This window comes from Pan troglodytes, chromosome X (assembly GCF_028858775.2).
Source record: "Pan troglodytes isolate AG18354 chromosome X, NHGRI_mPanTro3-v2.0_pri, whole genome shotgun sequence".
NCBI classification, from domain to species: Eukaryota; Metazoa; Chordata; class Mammalia; order Primates; family Hominidae; genus Pan; species Pan troglodytes.
Window position 1 is genome coordinate 32307316 of NC_072421.2, and position 25825 is coordinate 32333140.

Genomic DNA, 25825 nt, shown 5'->3' on the forward strand with positions numbered 1-25825 from the left:
CTTACTGACTTCATTTACTCCCTTATCCTCCACAACACACACACACACACACACACACACACACACACACACACACACACACTCCCATGCTGATATTCGTCTTCCACCCCACTGTTAACAGGTCTAATTATGTATTCTCCTGTCATCAATTCCTGAAATACCCTTCCCTCTCCAGCTTCCTTCTGCTTTTCAAAGTCTTATTCATGACCAGGTCAAATTCAGCCTCCTTCTGGAAGCATTCCACTAAGCCCTCATTTAAAACTCCTCCTCTAGTTTTCTCTCAACATTTTGTAATACTGCTCTACTGAAGCACCTATCCTAAACTGCCTTGCCTAAATATACTTGTCCAAATACCCACATTTGATTTTGAGCTCTTTAAAGACAAAGGCTGAATCTTACTTTTTTCCTGTATCCCCTCTACCATCTCTGATATTAGATAGCACAGAGTAGGCATTCAAATGTTCGCTGAACTGAACTGAACTCTTTGGTTGCCAGCGGCATCCTAGTGGATGTGAATTTTGAGAGCTGCTTGTAGCTATAACAGGTTGACAGCAGGTGCTAGATGTCAAAAGAAGGAAATTTATATGGTTGACTCCACTTCTTCTAAAATAAGCAACCATCTAATAGACAATACCTGAGAGGAAGATACTGGCTGGCATTTCATTAGCAACAGAGATTTCATACAAATGTGGAGAACAACAGAGCCTTTTTATTTTGCCATGAAGGATTTCATAGATTTGGTTGCAGCAATGAATGATGGGTTGACAAAGCTGCTATAAAACTGTCAGTTAATTCAAAAATCGTGTGAGAGACTTTTTTTTATTCTCATACAGAAGAACATTCTCCCCTTCTATGGCCCTGTATACCAGTTCTTTATGCAATATAATGTGAATTCCTTTTCTTAAAATTTATAAGCTATCACTAAATTTCTCTAAGAATTCTGGACTGGGTTGAAAAATCCTTAGCTGAAAAAATAATTCCAAAATAAACGACTCCCTCTTAAAACTTGGAATTCTGTTTCAGAAGTCCTTCCCTTGGTTTAGCTAATAAAAGGCCACATTATACACCCTTCATATTCTCCCATCTCCAGTTCTCTCTGTACCAAATCCATCTCACCATAACAATATGTACCATTTAATGAGCATCTAATATGTGCCACATATTTACTTTAGAAACACCAATTATTTTACTTTCTTAATCACCCTACCAGCATAAGTACTATTATTAGCCCCACATGACAGATGAGAGAACCACAGTTTAGGAAAGAGAATTAACTTGGCTAAGGTTACACAGCTAATAGATCATTGGGGTCCACTAGTCTGTACATCTCCAACACATGTAAAAGACAATCCTTTGATTAGACACTCAAATATACAGAAGTCAAAAGTATAAACAGGAGCAGCAAAAATGTATATCCAGACTATAATAACCTGAGGTTAGTCCTAATATTTTAAGTTGTCAGATAAATATACCTTCCTATTTTTCTGACTAACCAGCCTTTTCCATTTGATGTGCCTCGGGCTTTAAAATCATATAGACATGGGCTTGAATTCTACTTCCTCACTTGGCATCTTCCTAAGACCCTAGACAAGTTACGTAAGCTCTCCGAGTCTCAGTTTTCTGTCTCTAAAATGGGAGTAGTAATATCTACCTATTAAATTTATAAATAATAAAAATTTTGCAGTATTTCCCACAAAAGGCTTTCCTGAATATTTGTTTAATTCTATGTATATATCTTATTCCATCTTTTCCAAGCAACCTTCTCCTGTCGGTCTTTTAAATCTCTCTTTTTGGGGTGGTGGTGGGGGGTGAAATAACTAAACAGCTACCAAAAAGCTCATTAAGTATTTTGCATTAAGCCTTCAAAGCACCCCAATAGATTATAATTAAAATAACAAATGCTAACATTCATTCAGCTTTTACTATGGCCCTGATCTAAGGGCTCTACATTAATTATTTCATCTAATCCTCCCAACCCATGAGATAGTTATAAGTGAGCCTATTTTACAGAGAAGGAAACTAAGAGCAGATAGTTTACTGAGATTAGTCATTTGCTCAAGGCCACAAAGCTAACAAGTGGCCAGTCTAGGCAGCCTGCCTTTTAAAGTAATGCATGCTATTGCTGTATAGCCCCGAAATGGTAGTGGTGGGGGTTACGGAGGGAGAAGCTACAGAAACAAGGCTCTTAAATCCAAATGTTACAGGAACGACATTCACCAATATTGTTTGTGAAATAAACAGAATGATAAAAGGAAGCAGTTTTATCTTTCCAAATCCTCTTCACTGCTATGCAAGGTATTATGGTATTATGCCTTGCAGTATTAACAGACATGAACAAGAGTTTCATGTAATTCAGACGCCTCCAAGGAAGAAAATTTAAATTCTTCTAATCTTATCTGCTTTTGGTCCCCTGACCCAGCCCTTTTGCAGAAGAAAATGGCCAGGAATGATTGACAAATTCAGACACCAAAGAGTTAAAGAAAAATGAGCAATTCGAATATTAGAAAGAGGGAGAATTTTTCATTTGATCTGATTTAGATAAAATTTACTCTCTTACCTAGATTATTACTGCATGATTTCCATCAATATAATTACCTGAATACAACAGATACCACGGTAATAGTTTCATATAGTAAAACATGGTGGTGGCTTGCACACCCAATTACTTGAAGTTTAACATGAATATTTCTAGTAGACATAAATAGCTTTGTACTGAACTTTTCTCTTGATAGACTGCAATAACTATGTATAGATTTTCCCAACTGTTCAAAGTTATGAAATGGGATTTACCAGAGAAAGAAAAATGTTTCAATATAGTATTACATACATATATTAACTATTTTCTCTTTAGCTGATTTCTTTTTGAGCATTTCTAGAAGTTTCATGGCAATAAAAAGGAAGACCAAAATCATCAAATGAGAAAATACAATTTTATGAGCAAGTATTTTATTTCTGTCTTTTTCCTGAAAACCAAATCTTTACTAAGAAAAATTCTATTTTGAACACAATTGAAAGTTTATGAGTATTGAATTTCCATCCCATTTTATAGATTTCAAATGGAGAGATAAACTGAAGTGTAGCAGGGCTGCAAATGGCATTTTTTTGATAAACATATGTTGTCAGAATTATCCTGGTACCATTTAGAGGCTCCAGGCATATTTGGAACTAAGATTCCAGCTTAGACTCTTAATAAGCACTATGACACATCTCGACAGACACTTGCTTTTAAGAAAATGCTTTCTTGGACCATTTGGATTACAGTCTTTCCACTATGCTGCAAATACTCATAAAGGTAAAGCTTAGAAAAGAAGAACTATTCAAATCACTGAATATTGGCAGAGAGATACAAACTTGCCCTCTGGTCATTCAATTTTAATCTCTATCATGAAAAAGTCAATGCAATATGAAAAAAATGCAGGGGATAATGGAAAATGTTCAGACAATGTTGAACAAATACTGTATAATACATTCATACTGTTTTCCTCTTAGGGAAAAAATTGAAGTTATTTTTCATTAGTAAAATAACAAATGACTCTCTGTATAGTATGTTCAGATTTGCATAAACCTCACTGCCAAATTTCCATATTTCTCAGGCAAGAAACTGATCACTTACCTGTGTAATGGGAATTCAGTCTCATATTGAGTAAATCACTCACTAAGATTCACTCTTTTGGGTCAGTGTGTTGCAACTTGTTGGAGAACCCTCAAGGTTCCAGTATGGTGGAGGAATGCTCTGCTAAATCAATTGTACAGCTATCTATGTTAGTCATTACAAGGCAATTTTGCTCTTGCCTTGCAAGTTATAGATATGACATCCTATAATTTAGACAAACTCATAGAATATAAGTGCATTCTTCCTTGTTCAAATTAGCTATGCAGAGGTTGACTAGTTTCTTACCAAATCTGTTCCTCTTCCTAGGCTCAACAGTGTACACTATTTCCCTAATTCCCTCGCAGTTAGGTGTGACCATGTGACAAGATCCATCCAACAGAATATGAACAAAATTAACACACACCATTTCCAGGCCCGGCTCATGACAAATTTTCATGAGTAATACTCATTCTTCATCTGCCCATTAAATGCATATGAGTCTTATGCTCTGGACACAAAAGATGGAAGGAGCTTGGGTTCCTGAATGACTTCATAGAGGGCTGCTTATTTTGGACTGCACTAAAATAAGAAGTAAATTTCTGCTGTAGTAAGCCTCCAAGATTTGGGAGATTACCTGTTATAGTGGCTAGTGTTACTGAAATAATACATTAGCATACATCCACATTCATTGTTTAAGCAACAATAAAGAGTTAAACTTTCAAAACCAACAACAGCCTATTTTAATTAGCAATCACTACAACTGAAAGAAGACATGTCTTTAGGAAGTGAATCAAAACATACATAATTTCAGACAAAAGAAGTATTTAGTCTTAGTACAATGATTAAGGTCATTAAAAGCAACAAAACAAGATGGGAAATGGTAAACATACTAGAAAGAGCGCAGATTTTCAAGTCAGAAAGAGACATTTACAAATTCCAAGCTCTGTTCTTTGCTTGTTTGTAAACTTCAGCAATTTGAGTAACTGTTCTTTTTCTTTTTTTTTTCTTTTGAGACGGAGTCTCACTCTGTCGCCCAGGCTGGAGCGCAGTGGCGCAATCTCGGCTCACTGCAGGCTCCGCCTCCCGGGTTCACGCCATTCTCCTGCCTCAGCCTCCCAAGTAGCTGGGACTACAGGCGCCCGCCACCACGCCGGGCTATTTTTTTTTTGTATTTTTAGTAGAGACGGGGTTTCACCGTGTTAGCCAGGATGGTCTCGATCTCCTGACCTCGTGATCCGCCCGCCTCGGCCTCCCAAAGTGCTGGGATTACAGGCGTGAGCCACCGCGCCTGGCCGAGTAACTGTTCTTGGAACCTGTTTTCTCATCTATAAAATGGGGATTATAAAATATAGCTCACAAGATTCTGTAAAGATTTTGTGCACACACACAGAAACACACAGAAACACACACATGTGCACACACCATCTAATGCTTATGAGGTACTGAATAAATACTAGCTATTATCAATAAGTACTTACCCAATATGTGGAAGTATGACTAATAATATTTTAAAATATTAACCTTTTACTCTGGTTACTCTTTCACTTTCCCCAACATATTGACAACTAGTCATTTCCTTAGGGAAGGGTTAACATAGCAGAATATAAATTATGAAGACATAGACTCTCATGGTTTCCGAGTTTGAAAAGTCTAAGCCTGGTAAAAGACAAAAGATTTCAAAGAGAAAAAAAAAGATGGCTGAAAGGTTTTCCTCCTTCCTGCACTACAAAGGATCCTTCGGGTTGTGGGAAGGAAAATGAGGGGATATTGCAGAGGAAGCAAGAAAATTCAATACCAATGTGTGTCCCTGGAGGGAAGGAAGGTAGAGAGAAGTGAGGAAACCGAGAGAGATCTGAGAGAACCTGAAAGCAGAGCTGACCTGGACCTCATTTCTGAGGAGAATCTCTGAGGGAAACCGGGTGGCGAGTTTCCCCTACTCCTTCGTCTGTCACTCTTCCTGACCCCATGGAAACTCACTGACACAACACACAATCACTGCGAATCACTCTCCCCATTAAATGGATAGGAGTGTATGTCAGAAGAAAAGAATATGCACAGCGTCTAGTCAGATGGGTCTTACCAAAGTTCCTGCCCACCCTACTATGGCATAAGGTACAGTACGATGATTTTTGATATTACAAAATGGGGGCATCAAAGTAGCGGAGAGATATCCAGATCTGAAAGTCACTGCAGATGGGAATGAAAGATGGCCCAGGAAGAAGCCACTGCCTGCTTGGACCAACAGCCAAGGATATGAGGGAGAGACTGGCATCTCCATGGATGCCAGCCCAGATGACAACTAAAGAACAAATGTTCTGCCACAAATGTTCTGCCACACTGTGGTCACCACACCCATCAATGCATGCTTTGCAACTATATAAGCCCTGAATTGATTTAAAAATGTATTTCTTCTATTCAATGGAATTACATTCATTTATTAAAAGGTAACATTATGGACTGAAAATCTCAGCACAATTGTTATCATTTACAATTATTTCACATTATTTTTATAAATGTGAGGGGGATATATGAACTTAAGTTTTTATTGAAACTTGTCATGCATCTTGCTTTGAGTGTCCCATGCTTGTTAAAAAACTTACTTCGATCCGTAATGATTGTTCTAGCCTCTTGATTGCTGGTCTTGTTTTTCAAATTTTGGGCAGCAGTAATGAGTTCTTCCAACTGGGGACGCCTCTGTTCCAAATCCTGCATTGTTGCCTGTAAGAACAAATATCCCTTAGTATCGGGGTTCTTCAGCGTTGTGTATTCCTTTTACATAATACAAAGTAAAGTACAATTGTGAGACCAGCCAAAACACTTTTAGAAATAAAAAAGATGTTACTGTATAAGGGTTTATAGAAAACAATTTAACAGGAAATATGTTTCATTCTTAGATATCAAAAATATTTCAAATGAAAATCTTGACAGTGGGGTGTTAAAGTCTCCCATTATTAATGTGTGGGAGTCTAAGTCTCTTTGTAGGTCACTCAGGACTTGCTTTATGAATCTGGGTGCTCCTGTATTGGGTGCATATATATTTAGGATAGTTAGCTCCTCTTGTTGAATTGATCCCTTTACCATTATGTAATGGCCTTCTTTGTCTCTTTTGATCTTTGTTGGTTTAAAGTCTGTTTTATCAGAGACTAGGATTGCAACCCCTGCCTTTTTTTGAGTGAACTCCCATTCACAATTGCTTCAAAGAGAATAAAATACCTAGGAATCCAACTTACAAGGGATGTGAAGGACCTCTTCAAGGAGAACTACAAACCACTGCTCAAGGAAATAAAAGAGGATACAAACAAATGGAAGAACATTCCATGCTCATGGGTAGGAAGAATCAATATTGTGAAAATGGCCATACTGCCCAAGGTAATTTACAGATTCAATGCCATCCCCATCAAGCTACCAATGACTTTCTTCACAGAATTGGAAAAAACTACTTTAAAGTTCATATGGAACCAAAAAAGAGCCCGCATCGCCAAGTCAATCCTAAGCCAAAGGAACAAAGCTGGAGGCATCACACTACCTGACTTCAAACTATACTACAAGGCTACAGTAACCAAAACAGCATGGTACTGGTACCAAAACAGAGATATAGATCAATGGAACAGAACAGAGCCCTCAGAAATAACGCCGCTTACCTACAACTATCTGATCTTTGACAAACCTGAGAAAAACAAGCAATGGGGAAAGGATTCCCTATTTAATAAATGGTGCTGGGAAAACTGGCTAGCCATATGTAGAAAGCTGAAACTGGATCCCTTCCTTACACCTTATACAAAAATCAATTCAAGATGGATTAAAGATTTAAACGTTAGACCTAAAACCATAAAAACCCTAGAAGAAAACCTAGGCATTACCATTCAGGACATAGGCGTGGGCAAGGACTTCATGTCCAAAACACCAAAAGCAATGGCAACAAAAGCCAAAATTGACAAATGGGATCTAATGAAACTAAAGAGCTTCTGCACAGCAAAAGAAACTACCATCAGAGTGAACAGGCAACCTACAACATGGGAGAAAATTTTCGCAACCTACTCATCTGACAAAGGGCTAATATCCAGAATCTACAATGAACTCAAACAAATTTACAAGAAAAAAACAAACAACCCCATCAAAAAGTGGGCAAAGGACATGAACAGACACTTCTCAAAAGAAGACATTTATGCAGCCAAAAAACACATGAAAAAATGCTCATCATCACTGGCCATCAGAGAAATGCAAATCAAAACCACTATGAGATACCATCTCACACCAGTTAGAATGGCAATCATTAAAAAGTCAGGAAACAACAGGTGCTGGAGAGGATGTGGAGAAATAGGAACACTTTTACACTGTTGGTGGGACTGTAAACTAGTTCAACCATTGTGGAAGTCAGTGTGGCGATTCCTCAGGGATCTAGAACTAGAAATACCATTTGACCCAGCCATCCCATTACTGGGTATATACCCAAAGGACTATAAATCATGCTGCTATAAAGACACAGGCACACGTATGTTTATTGCGGCATTATTCACAATAGCAAAGACTTGGAACCAACCCAAATGTCCAACAATGATAGACTGGATTAAGAAAATGTGGCACATATACACCATGGAATACTATGCAGCCATAAAAAATGATGAGTTCATGTCCTTTGTAGGGACATGGATGAAACTGGAAACCATCATTCTCAGTAAACTATCGCAAGAACAAAAAACCAAACACCGCATATTCTCACTCATAGGTGGGAATTGAACAATGAGATCACATGGACACAGGAAGGGGAATATCACACTCTGGGGACTGCGGTGGGGAGGGGGGAGGGGGGAGGGATAGCATTGGGAGATATACCTAATGCTAGATGACGAGTTAGTGGGTGCAGTGCACCAGCATGGCACATGTATACATATGTAACTAACCTGCACAATGTGCACATGTACCCTAAAACTTAAAGTATAATAAAAAAAGAAAGAAAGAAAGAAAAAAAAAGATACAAATTAAAAAAAAAAAAAAAGAAAAGAAAATCTTGACTATAGATTTTCTTCTTTATTTAAAGGCTCAAATGGAGACATTCCAGAGTACCTCGGATTACTTAAACCACTGTCTGAATGCCTTGAGTAAGAAATGTTATTCTGAATTACGACAATGTATTTAAAAGATAGATAACTATTTATACTTATAATATCATTCTGTGTGACGTCAAAATTAAGGTATATTTATTTTAAAAACAGAAAAAGCACAGAACCGATTTAAGAGACATTACTTATTTAACTTCATTGTACCCCTGAGATTTCTCACCTGTCAAATGAAAAGGTGAAGTAGACAAGCTAAATCAGCTTTTCTCCTAAGCTGCCTGTCCATAAGAATCACCAAACCTTTTTGCCTCACTCCAGAACTAATGAATATGTAGTGGAAAGGGCTGCAAATCTTGCATTTTAAATAAATTATCTAATTAACTTTTATGATTTAGGCAAGTTTGGAGAGCATCAGATTACAGGTTAGTATTCCTATTCCCCTGTATTATAAATGACTTTAATATAGCACTATTTTAAATAAAAATACAAATATAATAAAGTCAACAATTTTTAATTTATAGGTAGTAATGTAAATCATTAAGATATTCTTCCCTTTCTTCAGTGTCTATTTTCTCTGTCATCTTAGTCTCTCTAGATTTAAGGACCAAAATCTCAGAGATATTTATGAAGAAATTTATGAAAAAAAGGCATCTGACTAGCTCTGGTTCTAAAACTCAGTAAATTTTATTTTAATTGGGGAAAATACAAGTAATATTTACTGTTAGTTTATAAGCAATATGTGACAGATGTTTTATCTATATTTTCTCATTTTTTTCTTATAATAACCACACTAGTAAACAAGCCAGCAAGTTTGTATAATTTTAAATATGATGTTCTACCACATGAGGCCAATGAAGATGAAGAGATGAAAGTGGTAGAGAGTAATGTATCTGAAACTTATATGAAACTTAGTTATCTACTCTGTACTTTGACTCCTGCTGATTTTCTAATGATTTTTGGTTTTGGAAAGGCCAAATTTTGATCATTCTGTAGTGTTTCTTCTGTGAAGAGGTAGGGAGACAGGCTTTGTGATTTAAACTCAATTGCTTTTGGTAATAGTAAAATAATGCAAAAAACTTTTCCAAACATTGTACATCTACTTTAGGCACTTTCTCCTCTCTGTATTGAAAAATTGGAGGGGCTAACTTTTAACAAATTTTCCACATTTGTAAGCTGTGATTGCTCAGAAGAAAAATCCAATTTTCAGGTTTCTAACTTTTATGGTTTCTTTATACAAAAGAGTGTTTGAAATATGGAACAAATTGCCAAAGACAGCTATTGCAGTAAGTGGCATAAGTCAGTTGGAGAGTACTGAACAAATTTTAAAGTAGGAACCATATAGTAGCAGATAGATTTTATGAAATAAGATGTTTTCCAGTGTTAGAATGTGAAACTCTGGTCATCTGTGACATGGGAAGCTGAAAGGTTGCTTTGGAATTGCCTACCCTAAAATGTTTGAATATGTTCAATAGAATTTTTAAAACGGACTTACCCAGAAACCTCAGATGAAATCAAATTTTCACCTCAAAGTTAACAAAGAACTTTAAATACACAGGGCTGACAAAATACATAAATTCATTTACTAATCCATTCATTTTAATAAATATTTTTCAGCACTAGGCACTATTCTAGGCACTATGCATGTGGCAGTGGACAAATATATTCGGTATAGTGTGTAACTTATATGAAAAATCGTGCTTTTCGATACTTGGAAATTTTTATATAACAAAGATTATCTTTATTGGGTTGTTCTTCTTTTAATTCACTCTCAAATAACCAGATTTTTTTTGCTTCTCAGTTTTAGATACATTATTCACTGTTTGCTATACTTTTTTCCTTCTTTTAAGATTTCAAAGTTCATTTAAGAAGTATGTTGTAAAAGTAAGTTGATCAACTTTAATCTGAACCTTACCAGGCTCTAAATTAAACCTGACCACAATGAACAGCTTTTATTGCTGAAATTAGCAAGCATGTCAACTTAGACTCAAAACAAGCCATTTTCCTCTCTAATGAACAAAATAGGTCTCAGGGTATTGTGAAACCTGTTCTCTAGTTGGGTGATTCTCTAATTCTGCTGACAGACACATGCTTTGTAAGCACCTGAGAAGATTATTAATGACATCCTTTGAAGCAGCCTCCTTAAAAATCTAAGGAGGTTCACAACTGCAGTACAACTATGCATTTCTAAAATATTTCAAAACAAAATTTCAACTTTTTATCCCACTCTATGGTCAACACATACAAACATTCATTTCAACAAAGAAGCTGTAAAATGATAATGTATATTGCTATGGGATTTATCATACACTAATAGGCTCTTTACTTAGTGGTCTTTTAGTATAGCAGAATGGGAATTTTCTTCTCTGATTCCCTTTCTAGAAATAAAGAGAGGGATTTAATATGGCATACGCTTCAGTATTTTTTCATTAAGATATTATAAAAACAGTGGTTAAAAGAATTTCTTGCTAATAAGAACACAAGCATATGGTGAGAGTAACGATTATTTTTCATTTGGTTTCCTTTTAAAGGTATTCTATTTATTTGCTACTATACTTTCTTTGACTTCAACTTAGTTTTATAATTCCAGAACTTCTCAAATAAACTGACCTTCACCTCTATTCCTTCGAGCCACCAACAGATGAGAAAACACCTTAGATCTAATCATTACTCAAACTACTTGCCTCCAAAATATCCATCTACAAAATTCTTTTCTCTGCCCCCAATCTGCTACCCCTACCAGATGTTACTCTCCCAAACATGCTGTTCCTAGTATTATCTTCATCCTCATATGACCTCTGGTCCTTTTCTGTTTCCTCAACCTAGCTTTAGTCATAACAAACAAGTAGAATGCTAATTGTGCTTATTTATTTCTCTGATATGATCCCAGATATTTGTGACACAAATAACTGAAGCGAACAAAACTAAAATCATTACATGCTTACCAGTACCTAAGCATGATAATGGATCGTGTCTACATGGATTCTATCATTCTAGAAGAAACAAAACACAGGAGAAGGAAGGAATCAATGCTATTTCTAAGGAGTCATAAGTCAGCTACTGGGCTTTACTAAAAACTGCTTACCCCTTGGAGATGAGAATTCATCATGGATTCCACTAGCTGAGCAAAGATGGAGGAAAAAAAATTCTTCAAATACAAAGTGAATCAGAAGTCTTTAATCTCACTAAGTTCCCCCAGAGTTGAGTAAAGTGGTTATAAATAGCAACCCTATGAAATAGGAAGTTAAACAGTGAAATCATACATATTATAACTAGGGCATTTTCGGCTTTTAGACAAAATTACAATTTTTTATTGTATTCATTAAAATAGAATTCCACCTAAATAATACTCAAATAAAAACTCTATATGTTGAGTTGAATGCTTAGTATTTACATGTCTAAGAAAAGACTTTAAAAATCAAACTGGTCATATTTTTATATTTTTCTATAAAAATCAACAATCTACATAGCATAAATGCCCATGATGATTTTTCAAATGTTCCCATTTTCAGTAAATAAATATGAATTAAGCTGAAATGTAACAATGTAGAACTGATGCTATTTTATTTACAACTTCAAAAAATTAATATAAAGAATTCAGAAGGTAAAAGAGTTTATGGAACCATTTTATGTACTGAAGAAAATAAGCATAGAAGTCAGGAAGGTACTAAATTGTAGCCTTTCTAGTTACCGAAAGGGTTTTACTGGTGAGGATGCTGTACTCTATCTAGCTTTCAACCATCTCACTGAGCATCTTCTTCTGGCTTCTATTCTTGCATTCGGCTGCCTCTCCAAATAGAGTGGCCAAATCGAAAACCATCCTCATTGTCTTCCACTTACTTCCTCACTTCTCATTTCCATTTTATACTGGCTTGGATATTGATATTTTCCTACTTGGTCAACCTTCCCTACTTCTTTTTTGAATGTTCTACTAGCACCTCCATTGGTAACTTCTTAAGAATCTTCATAACCAACTTCATAAATATCTTCTAACTGCAGTTATCCTTTTTTGTTCTTTATTCACTGAATAAATACTTTATAAGATGCATTTTATTTTTATATAATTTCAAGCTTGCAGAATATTTGCAAGATAAAGAACTCCCAGGTAACCCTTGCCCAGATTCACCATTTGTTAACATTTTGCCACATTATTTTTAATTATTTATCATTTTATCATTCTCTCTGTGTGTATAGATATATAACTGTATATGTAATGTTTTATATATATATATTTTTTTCTGAATCATTTGAGAATAATTTGCAGATATCATGCCCCTTTACCCTTAAATACTTTAGGTTTTATTTCTTAATAGCAAAGACATTCTCTTAAATAACCTCAGCTCAGTTTCAAAGTCAGGAAATTTAGCGTGGCTTTAGTACCATAATCTTATCCATACTCTATATTCAGAGTATGACAATTACCCCATTAATGAACTTTATAGCTATATTTTTATTTCCTGGTCTGGTCCAGACTCACGCATTGCTTTTAGTTGTCGTATCTCCTTAGTCTTTTTTAAGTTGAAATAGTTATTTGCCTTTCTTTGAACTTTATAACACTTACAGTTTTGACCAACAGAGGCCAGGTATTTTGTAGAATATCCCCCAAATTTGAGTTATAGCAATTTTTTAAGTGCTTCTGTTGTGTCACTCATTGAGCTAGGTGCAGGGGCTGTAGCAGTGAAGGAGAAAATAATTCCTGTTCTCAAAGAGAAAACAAACTAGTAGTGATGACAGGCAATAAAAAAACAATTGCAATAACCTGAGGTATTATGGTAGGGGAAACATGGAGAGTTATCAGAGCATATGGCAAAGATATCACATGAAATATAAAGGCCAAAGACTGTCTTCTGAAGGAATCAAGCTTAAGTAGTCCTCAGCTTTTCTTTATTTAAATTATACAAAACAGTTTTAAACACCACTGCTCCTCATACCCAAGTGGCCACCATGAGAATATGCAGGCCTTCTATTATTGGGTCTTAACTGACTGAGGACTCCTGTTACTGCATTTTGAAATCCATGATTGCACTGCACCAAAGCCAAGCTTCTCACAGACTGCTCCTCACCAATGACTGGGTGTGGTGGGAATACTAAGGCAGAGAGCCTTCCTTGGGAGACATGGGACTTCTTTGCCTGGCTCTGCCTCAATGACTTCCCAACAGCTTTGCCAAAATTTCCTTCCACTAGACCGCACACTGGGATGCTTCTACCTAGCCTTCTCTCCCTCTCTCTTCCTTGCAGAGTCAGAATTGCATCTTGATCTAACATCTCTTGCACCTTCCCTGGCTTCCTCCTTCTTTTCTTTCACATAGATATTTCCACTAATAAAATATTGTCCCATTTTATCCTGTCTGGGTACATATAACCTCAGGCCCTGACTAATACACTCACTTTTGTCCTCCTAGACCCTAAACCTCTCATCAACTCTTCAGGTCCATGTAACGTGATGGTTCCATGACACTACTACCTGAATGTGTAACTGTCAATTACTGAATATTAATTAGTAACATAGGTTTCTTCATGCCTCCCATGGGCTGGCCTCTTAAGATGCAATTCAAGTAAATATGTATTTTTACATACTACTTCTATTTAGAAATCACTAAGGCAGGGTGCATGACCATTATTTCCAAGGAGCGCAGAATTTAACTGGAGGAAAATAAGAGTATTCAGATGTGTTACATGGTAATGGTGGAGTTCCATTCAACACATGCAGCTCAAGAACTGTAGGAAACTAAAGCAAGCCACCAGGAATCCTTAACAGATAACAACAACTAGGTTTGCTGCAAGAGATGGCAAAAGGAACTTTGGGGCAAGTTTTCAGACGATGGAAGACAGAAAGTTAAGATTATTCCACCTCTCTGAGTGAGAAGTGCCCTAGGTAGACAGAGACCTCAACCAGGACCAGCTTCTTGAACGTATAACTTGTGCAGTTAGTTACACAAGGATCTGCATTAGAAGGGATTCATACTTGGTTACATGCTCTACTGTTGCCATCTTGAAATTCTTAATAATTTTTTTTTAATCAAGGGCCCTGCGTTTTCATTTTTCACTGGGCTCTACAGATTACGTACCTGATTGTGACCTCAACCCTAAGGTTAGTGGAGAATAAAAGTTATGTATCTTGGCTGAAGCACTGGTTAATTGTTGATGGGAAGAACACATTTAAACACAAATTAAATGATGGCAATCAAATGCCTCTTGCTTAATTCCTGAGAATGCATTTCAAATTTCTGGAAGGAGCAGTTATGAAGCTAAAAAATGTATTTAGGGGGAAATCTGGCCTCAGGAAAAGCTGAACAGGACAGTTAGAAGTGGTTCCAAGGTGGGACTGTCATCACTATTAATGGTTATTGGAGAACAAAAGTCACTATAGGAAAAATGAAGTAGGGAAACTACAAAGAAAGTGGTGAATCATCTGAGGAAGAAATTGGAGATAAAAAGGAGAACCTGTGGCTTCATCAACAATGATGGCTGCTGAAATCTCAAATGACATTTCTAGGTTTAGCTAAGTATTAGTTGTTTCCAAGGCTAGGATAGACTTGGGAAATACGTAAGAAACAACTAATAATTTGTTTTAGAAACATTTACTAAACTGCAACTATTTGCCAAGCACTCAGCTAGTACACATAGACAAATAAAACTTGTCTTCTTTTTTCAAGGAACTTATAATCTAGCAAAAAAATACTCATAAACAATTATTTTTTGTGTAATAATACAATGGGAAGTAATGCTAACAACAACAACAACAATAGTTGTTTATTGAGTGCATACCATATGCCAAAAGAGTCTATCACAGCATACTAGTTAAAAGAATGAACTCTGGAGTCAGGCTTTCCCAATTTGCATACTGGCTGCCACCTATTCGGTTTACTATTTTCAGTATGTTACTTAAATGCTGTCTGTATCATTTCCAGCACTGTGAAATGGAGATACTGAGTCTCTACCTCTCAGATTCATTATGAGAATTAATAGAGTTAATATTTGTAAGGTGTTTAGAACATTTCCCATTTCATAGTAAGAACAATAAAAGTTTTAAATAAAAACTATCAGTCAATGTAATTATCATATTACTCTGTGAGGTGGGTACTAATATTGCCCCTATTTTACTAGTAAAGAAAATGAATGAAAAAGAAGTTAAACAATTTGTCTAGGATCACATGGTAATAAGTGGCAGAACTTCTAACATAGGTAAGTTGGCCCCAAAGCCCACACACTTAAGAACTATAATATAGCATGATATACTTACAAGGTACTTATGTCATAGTATAATATAAAGTAGCTATATGATAGTATGATATAATATAGGAATGAATAAAGGGACAGGGATATGAAATGAGAATACAAAAGGGGAAATTAACTATTTCATTCAAGGACAGATTATATTCTGAATCAGTCATGGTTCTTGCAATAAATAGTTCATTCAAAGTGGGATGAGGAGGCTTTCCTCCTCAAGGCCTGAAAGGCTAAGCGGAGGGTATAGTTAGTAGAATCTGAGAAGTGGCTGCAGGGACAAGACCTCTTGACAGGAGCTGGGGCTGTGAGTAAAGGAACCTAGCCATCCCTCGACTCACTCTCCTCTCATCCATTGATCTGCTGATGCCTCCCAACACAAGGACCAAGCCAACAGACAAGCAAGCCCAATGCTACTGCCATATTGGTCAACCTCCTAGGGTAGAACAACAGGTTAGAGATTGGATCTGCGACAAAGTATCCAGCAACAGTATATAAAAAAAAATAATAATGGCAACAACTATTGAAACACATCAGTGAAGGAAATGACCACATATGGGAATTCTCAGCAAAGACTTCATATCAAGTATGGCACTACAGCTGAACTTTGGCAGATTTGGCTAGAGAATGAGAAGAGCATTATAAGGGAAAGACAGACATGAACAAAGGCATGAACGTAAAATAAAGCCTCAAACGGGCTGGTTAGAGCCTGGAATTCTTTACAAATAATGGCAAATAAGTTTAGGTAGACATAGTAGAAGCAGTATATAGTTGGCTTTTTAAAAATCAGTTTGAGGTTTTGAATTTTATCACAAGGACAACTGGGAAGCAGCGAACTTGCAGAAAAAAACTGAGGCTATAGGAGCAAAGCTTTCAGTAATCCTGTGCCTCCATAGATTTTGTTCTTTCTGGTTGGGATAAATTTCTCAATTCTTGGTCCATTCCTAGAAATACAGTTAACAGATACCCATACGTAAAAAGTGTTGATTGACCAAATCACTGACTGCAATGAAGGGAAACAGTGGTACAAGAAACAAGTAATTAGAGACTTGTGGCAGATCAAGAACACATACAAATGGAAACAAGCATATGAAAAGGTGCTCAACATCACTGAATCATTGATAACCAGAGAAATGAAAATCAAAATTACAATGACATATTACCTCACTCCCGTTAAAATGGCTTATATCCAAAAGACAGGCAATAACCAATGTTGACAAGTATGTGAAGAAAAAGGAACCCTTGTATACTGTTGGTGGAAATGTAAATTAGCACAACCACTATGGAGAACCGTTTGGAGGTTCCTCAAAAAACTAAAAATAGAGCTACCATATAATATAGCATTCCCGCTGCTGGGTATATACCCAAAAGAAAATAAATCAGTATATTGAAGAGATATCTGCACTCCCATGTTTATTGCAGCACTATTCACAATAGCCAAGATTTGGAAGCAACCTAAGTGTCCATCAGTAGATGAATGGACAAAGAACATGTGGTACCTATGCACAATGGAATACTATTCAGCCACAAAAAAGAATGAGATTCTGTCATCTGCAACAACATTGTTGGAAATGGAGGTCATTATGCTAGGTGAAATAAATCAGACACAGAAAGACAAACATTGCATGTTCTCACTTATTTGTGGGATTTAAAATTCAAAACAATTGAACTCATGGACATAGAGAGTAGAAGGATAGTTACCTGAGGATGGGAAGGGTCGTGGGGAGGTGGGGGTGGTGTAGGTATAGTTACTGGGTACAAAAAATTAGTTAGAAAGAATGAGTAAGACCTACTATTTGATAGCACAACAGGGGGACTATAACCAATAATGATTTAATTGTACATTTTAAAGTAATTAAAAGAGTATAATTGGATTGTTTGGAACATAAAGAATAAATGCTTGAGGGGTTGAATACCCCATTTTACATGATGTGCTTACTACACATTGCATGCCTGTATCAAAACATCTCAAGTACCAAATAAATACATACACCTGCTAGGTACTCACAAAACTTAAAAATATAAAAATAAAACAAAAAGAAACAAGTAATTAGAATCAGAAATGTGTGGAAATTGCTAGAACACATGTTCCTTTTCTAAGCAGTATTTATCAGTATTATAAAAATCACTGATCATTTGGCTAGCTTTAAAAATAAAAAATATGATAGCTGTTTAAGAAATCATTATTAGCTATTCAAACTTAAAAAACAATAAGACAGTCAGTGAAATTTATTTCTCTATTTCTTTGTAGTAATGTTTCAATTTGTTGATATTTTGGGGAGTTAAAAAAAACTCTTAAGCCTAGCACTGCATGTTCTCACTCGTAAGCGGGAATTGAACAATGAGAACACATGGACACAGGGAGGGGAACATCACACACCGGAGCCTGTCAAGGGGTGAGGGGCAAGGGGACAGAGAGCATTAGGACAAATACCTAATGCATTGGGGGCTTAAAACCTGGATGTTGGGTTGATGAGTATAGCAAACCACCATGATACATGTATACCTATGTAACAAACCTGCACGTTCTGCACATGTATCCCAGAACTTAAAGTAAAATTAAAAAACTAAAAAACAAATAAATAAATATAAAATAAATAAAATAAAAAAAGAGCATAGTAATCTCAAAAAAAAAAAACACCTCTTAAGCCTACCAAATTTGGTGACTTCTTTGAAATGGTAATAATATTAATCTACTATTAGTGTGTTATTTTTAAAATAAATTATCTCCCTTTGTTGAAAAAAAGATTAAGATGGTCCTTTCCAAGCTATTATACCACACGGAACTTAAAGGATTGATAAAACCCTTAACATCCAAAAATGAAAATGCCTTTCACTTTCACAAGCCAGTAAGTAAATAATGTGGTGTAAATTGTGGATCTTGAAATACAATTTCAAAGTCAAGAAGAAAAAAGAATTTTATGCTACAATTTGTTGATAATGATTTGCAAACGCATTTCTAAAGTGATATAAAGGGCGTTGATAATTTCAGCTATTCAACGTTAGATCTTTTAGTTATTCTACATTGTTCACATTTCTTGAAACTCTATTGTTCTATAAATTTGGCATATTAACAAAGGATAATCAAGACAGGTTTAAGACCAGTTTTTATCATGTGCATCAGATTCGCAGGCTTTTGATATTATGGCCCAGTAACATAAGTGATATAATTTTTTCTCCTACATACATTTTAGAAGAAAGAGAGACATGAAACAATATATAGGACTGCCTTGGAATGTTGTGTGTTTGGTTCCAGACTGCTGCAATAAAGTAAATATCACAATAAAATGAGGCACACGAATATTTTTGGTTCCCCAGTGTATTAAATGTTATGTTTACACTCTACTATCATCTGTCAAGTGTGCAATAGCATTGTATCTAAAAAATGTACATACCTTAATTTAAAAATACATTACTCCTAAAAAAAATGGTAACAATCATCTGAGCCTTCAGGGAGTCATAATCTTTTTGCTGGTACAGGCTCTTGCCTCAGTGAGGATGGCTGCTGATTGATCAGGGTGGCGGTTGCTGAAGGTCGGGATGGCTGTAGCAATTTCTTAAAATAAGACAACAACGAAGTTTGCTGCATCGATTGGCTCTTCTTTACAGCCAATGATTTCTTTGTAGCATGTGATGCTGTTTGATAGCATTTTACTCAGTAGAACTTCTTTCAAAATTTGAGTCAATCTTCTCAAACCCTGATGCTACTTTATCAACTAAGTTTATGGAATATTCTAAATCCTTTGTTGTCATTTCAACAATGTTCATAGTATCATCACCAAGAGTAGAGTGCATCTCATGAAACCACAATCTTTGCTCATCCATAAGCAGCAACTCTGGATCCACTGAAGTTTTACCTTGAGATTACAGCTATTCAGTCACACCTTCTGGCTCCACTTCTCATTCTGGTTCTCATGCTATTTCTACCACATCTGCAGTGACTTCTTCTACTGAAGTCTTGGACCCTCAAAGTCATTGATGAGTGTTGGAATTAACTACTTCCAAACTCCTGATAATGTTGATATTTTGACCTCCTCCCCTCAACCATGAATTCTCTTAATGGCATCTGGAATGGTGAGGACTTTCCGTTTTCAGTTTACTTTATCCAGATCCATCAGTGGACTCACCACAGTATAGCAGCTATACCTTTATGAAATGTATGATTTAAATAATAAGACTTGAAAGTTGAAGTGACTTCTTGATCCAAGGACTGCAGAATGGATGTTGTGTTAGCAGGCATGAAAATAAAATCATTCTCTTTGGACATATTCCTCAGGGCTCTTGGGTGACCAGGGACATTGTCAAAGAGCAGTAATATTTTGAAAGACATATTTTTTTGAGAAGTAGGTCTCAACAGAGGGCTTAAAATATTCATCAAACCATGCTGTAAAGAGATGTGCAGTCATCTAGGCTTTGTTGTTTGATTTATAGAGCATAGGCAGACTAGATCTAGCATAATCTGAAGGGCCCTAGGATTTTTGGAATGGTAAACGAGCACTGGCTTCAACTGAAAGTCACCAGTTGCATTAGCCCCTCACAAGAGAGTCAGCCTGTCCTTTGAACTTTTGAAGCCAGGCATTGACTTCTCTCTAGCTATGAAAGTCCTAGATGGCATCCTTTTCCAATAGAAGGCTGTTTCGTCTATATTGAAAATGTGTTGTTTAGTACTGCCACCTTTATTAACTTAGATGTTAGTCTGATCTTCTGGATAGTTTGCTGCAGCTTCTCCATCAGCACTTGTTGCTCTACCTTGCACTTTTATGTTATAGAGAGGGCTTATTCATTAAGGCTCATGAACATACTTCTGCTAGCTTCCAACTTTTCTGCTGCAGCTTCCTCACCTCTCTCGGCATTCATAGAATTGCAGAGAATTAGTCCTTTGCTTTAGATTAGCCTTTTGCTGAAGATAATGGTGTGGCTGTTTTGATCCTCTATCCAGACCACTAAGACATTCTCCATATTAAAAATAAGGCCGTTCCACTTTCTTATTTCTGTGTTCAACAGAGTAGCACTTTTAATTTTCTTCAAGAACGTTTCCTTTGCATTCACAACTTGGCCAACTGGCACAAGAGGTCTGGCTTTCAGCCTCTCTTGGCTTTTGACATGCCTTCCTCACCAATCTTAATCATTTCTGACTTTTGATTTAAAGTGACAAACATGTGACTCTTTTTTTCCCATGAACACTTAGAGGACATTGTAGGGTTACTGATTGGCATAATTTCAATATTGTTGTGTCTCAGGGAATAGGGAGGCCCAAGGAGAGGAAGAGAGATGAGGGAATGGCTGATCAGTGGAGTAGTCAGAATACACAAAACATTGATTGATTAAGTTTGCCATCTTATGAAAATAAGTAATGGGAAAAGGACTCTGTATTTAAGACATGATGCTGGGATGGCTGGTTAGCCATATGCAGAAGAATGCAACTGGATCCCCTCCTTACACCATATACAAAAATTAACTCAAGATGGAATAAAGGTTTAAATATTAGATCTCAAATTATAAGAATCCTATAAGAAAGCCTAGGAAACACCATTCTGGACATCAGACTTGGGAAAGAATTTATAACTAAGTCCTCAAAAGCAATTATAACAAAACCAAAAATTGACAAGTGGAACTTAATTAAACTAAAGAGCTCTTCACAGTGAAAGAATTTATCAACAGAGTAAACAGACAGTCTACAGAATAAGAGAATATATTTGCAAACTATGCATCTGACAAAGGTCTAATATTCAGAATCTATAGGGAACTTAAACAATTCAACAAGTCAAAAACAAATAACCCCATCAAAAAAAATGGGCAAAAGACATAAACAGACACTACTCAAAAGAAGACATACAAGTGGCCAACAAACATGAAAAAATGCTCCACATCACTCATCATCAGAGAAATGCAAATCAAAACCACAACGAGATACCATCTCACACCATTCATACTGGCTATTATTAAAAAGTCAAAAAAATGACAGATGCTGCTGACACTGTAGAGAAGAGGGAACTCTGATACACTGTTGATGGGAATGCAAATTAGTTCAGCCACAGTGAAACGTTTGAAGATTTCTCAAAGGACTTAAAACACAACTATCGTTCAACCTAGTGATCCCATTACTGGGCATATAGCCCAGATAAAACAAATTGCTTTACTAAAAAACCACATGTATTCTCATCCTCATTTCCGAACTATTCACAATAGCAAACGTATGAAGTCAGCCTAGGTGCCCATCAGTGGCAGACTGGAGAAAGAAAATACGGTGCATATACACCATGGAATACTATGCAGCCATAAAAAAGAACAAAATCATGTCCTTTGCAGCAACATGGATGCAGCTGGAGGCCATTATTCTAAGTGAATTAATGCAGAAACAGAATACCAAATACCACGTGTTCTCATGTGGAGCTAAACAGTGGGTTGTCATGGACATAATGATGGCAACAATAGAAACGGAGGACTACTAGAGTGGGGAGGGAGGGAAACAAGGGTTGAAAAACTAACTATTGGTTACTATGCTCAGTACCTGGGTGACAGTATCATTTGTACTCCAAACCTCGGCATCATGTAATATATCAAGGTAATAAACCTACACATGTACTCCCTGAAACTAAAATCAAAGTTGAAAAAATGTTTGTCTTTTTTTTTTTCCAGACAGGGTCTTGCTATGTCATTCTGGCTGGAGGGCACTGGAGTGAACATGGCTCACTGCCGCCTTGACCTCCTGGGCTCAAGTGATCCTCCTGTGTCAGCCTCCCATGCAGCTGGCAGGGCTCCTTACAGCCATGTGCCACCATGCCCAGTTAATTTTTCTACATATATATTTTAAAGACAGGGTCTCACTTTGTTTCCCAGACTGGTCTCAAACTTCTGGCCTAACACGATCCTCCTGCCTTGGCCTCCCAGAGTGTTAGGATTACAGGTGTGAGCCACTGCACCCCACAAAGTTTGCCATCTCATATGAGTGCAGTTCATGACAACTGAAAACAATTACAATAGTAACATCAAAGGTCACTGATCACAGATCATAACAAATATAATAATAATAATAATGTTTGAAATATTGAGCAAATTACCAAAACGTGACACAGAGACATAAAGCGAGCACATGCTGTTGGAAAAATTGTGCCCGATGGACTTGCTCAATGCAGCCTTGCCACAAACTTTCAATTTACAAAAAGTGAAATATCTGCAAAGTGCAATAAAGTGAAACCCAATAAAACGAGATACGCATGTACATATTTGTGGATTATTACTCCTCAATTTTTTCAGTATTAATTTCTTGTTCTACCTTGAATAACATCATTTTGGAATCCTTCGAACTTCCACTTATCAAGACGAATTCTCTTGTCCCTATTCAGAGGAATCTATACAGCAAATTGAATCATAAGTGTACTAAAATACCAAAGCAGAAGATAAATTACAAGACATGAATAGTGAAATGTAACTATTTGAGGGCATTATTTGTAATAGTTTGCCTGGTACATACTCCTCCTAATTCTGCATCCTAAAGATACTATCCAAAGACTGTAGAAATTCCAGATACAAGAGGCTAGAGTTGACAGGTAATTAAGCTTCGGTCAATCAAAGAGCTAGAAAATATTTATTGAAATAATTGTATGCATAATACATCACAGTAGGGAATGTGCCTCATGGATGACATGAAAGAGACTCTCTAGTGAAATAATTGAACTTGTGATGAACTTTCAATGCAGTTGGGGAGGTGACCTTCAGGCCAGCCCATGCATGCTCGCACATGCAGTTACCCAATAATAGAAGACAATATGTAAATGACAAACGTAATAGTCTACAGACCACATATCCTACCCTAATGGGATTCTGAGAGATGGGATTTTATATGGGACCAGGTTCAGGGAAGGTGCCATAGAGGAACAGCAACATGAACTGTAACTTAGAGGATGAACTCAATTAATAATGACCTAATGGGAGAAGGAATTTCAGGACAAGGAGTAGCTTTAAAACTAAAATGTAGAAGTCAGAATACAGCAGAGTGGTTGAGAAAGAGTGGGAAGGGCAGCTGTGTAATTAGTTAGCAGAATTACGACGGCTGTGATCAAGTTGAGAAGGGAAGCTGGGGCCAGAATGTGAGGGCTCAGAACACTAGATGACCAAATAAGGACATCATGTTGAAGGCCATGGGAAATCATCAGAGGTTTGAGAGCAGAAGAATGCCACAATAAAAGTGGCATGTTAGAAATATTAACCTCGTACAACTGCATCCAATGTCCCTTCCAAGAAAGAAATGGAAAATTAAATTGCAGTAACCCAAGAACAGCCTCTTGTATCTCCTCTTTGATTAAATGTCCTGTCATGAAAACATGCAAAACATTTCTAATTTACCTTCATGCATCTTTTTAAGAAGAATATAATAACTCCACTGCACACAAGGAACATAAATTCAACCCCATTGCTTGTAAAAACTGTCCCAAAGAATTATTAAACAAATTTGCTGATTCTACTTGTAATATTATATTTTATTATATAGGGGTAAAAAGGGATTGTAGTTTCAGTTTAGAAAAAAGGTAAACATTCAGAATGTTTTGTTAAATTCTTACATTCCTACTCTAAAGGATAAACAGAGACTTTCAGAGTGTGAGAAGAAATTGAGATCTCTCTGGAAATACAACTTCAAGGATTATTATCAGTGATAAGAATTATTAACATATGTTATGATGTCACATTTTGTGAATATAACTTTTCAATGCCCTTAATACGTATTGCTGCATTAGACCTGATATTTTTCTTTGGGAAATAAGTCTTCAGATAGTACTCCTATTTCTAGGAAAGGAGTACTGGGGTATTGTGCTCATTTGTTCAAAAATAAAAGTCAAAGCTAACAAAACATTTGTTAAAAATGCATTCAACCTTTTCACGTTTTAAAAACATTTTGAAGATATTATTCATTTAACTACTGAAACAAAACCATGCTTTTTATTTCTAACGGCAGCCATCAATAAACTGAGGCAAAGCAAGAGATGTTACCATTTGCTGATACTACCTGTAGATGGGAAGTGAAGTGAAGAAATGAGTGATTATCTAGAGGCGATTACACTCATGAACACAGTTAATCAGAATAATTCAAGCCCCCTAACCCTCTTCTGCTGTCTTCACATGGTAGATGTGAAATTTGAATTATCAAAATAATTGGCACAGCTGTTCAATTCATGTTTCCCATATAGGGATAGAATCAGGCTCAGTTTATTCAGCTATAAAGTGGAGATAACTACATTCATATAAACCACTCTTGTGTGATTAAAGCAATGAATCTATTTATAAGAATTCAAATACCTTAGGTAGAAATTAGTCAAATATGGCTAGTCCAGGTTTCTTTACAGTAACAGCAATTAAGACATATGTTATATAGAATATATTTAATCCATGAGGTTTCAGCCTTCTGATTTTGCCAAATTCTGAGTGCTACAAAGTGAAGATACATATGGATGGTGAACAACCATGTGTTCACCTTAAACAATGCTATATTAATGGCTTGGAAATCCTTGTGAGTTTTACAAATAAGTGTGAAACAGGAGTGCATGTGTGTATGTGTGCATGTGTCTGTGAGCACTCACACAGACAACATCCGAATGGAGAAGAGAGGTATGAATAAATCTATATCCTAAATTTGCATCAAAATGGTGTAATGGTTACCTTTGGACGTACATATAAGGGGAAAAAGTGCTTAACAACTAGGTCTCATTCTTCAAAATAAACAACATCCTTTGTACATTTTCTCAGCAGTTGTCTGGGAGATCAACATTAATCTACTTCTTCTCAGAACTTATATGACTGGGAAAAAGATAAAAATCTGCCCTTGACTGGGTGCTATGTGTTTAAGCTCTGGTTTAGCTGTAAATCATTTGTGAAGATCATTTCTTGGTAGGTGAGTGGAATTGCTATTATAGAGTGTTAATATACTTGCAGTGAAGTGTTGCTGGGGGTAGGAGGT

At 36.3% G+C, this 25825-nt stretch overlaps 1 protein-coding gene across 14 annotated transcripts in view; it reads right to left on the bottom strand.

Moving 5' to 3' along the window:
• The window catches only part of DMD (dystrophin), a 2616526-nt gene that overhangs the window by 604432 nt on the left and 1986269 nt on the right, over positions 1-25825 (bottom strand). For all 14 annotated transcript variants that reach the window (XM_063804906.1, XM_063804905.1, XM_063804907.1 and 11 more), the window contains one exon: positions 6193-6310. In XM_063804906.1, coding sequence (XP_063660976.1) covers positions 6193-6310 — 118 coding nt within the window. The remainder of the gene's footprint in view (positions 1-6192; positions 6311-25825) is intronic.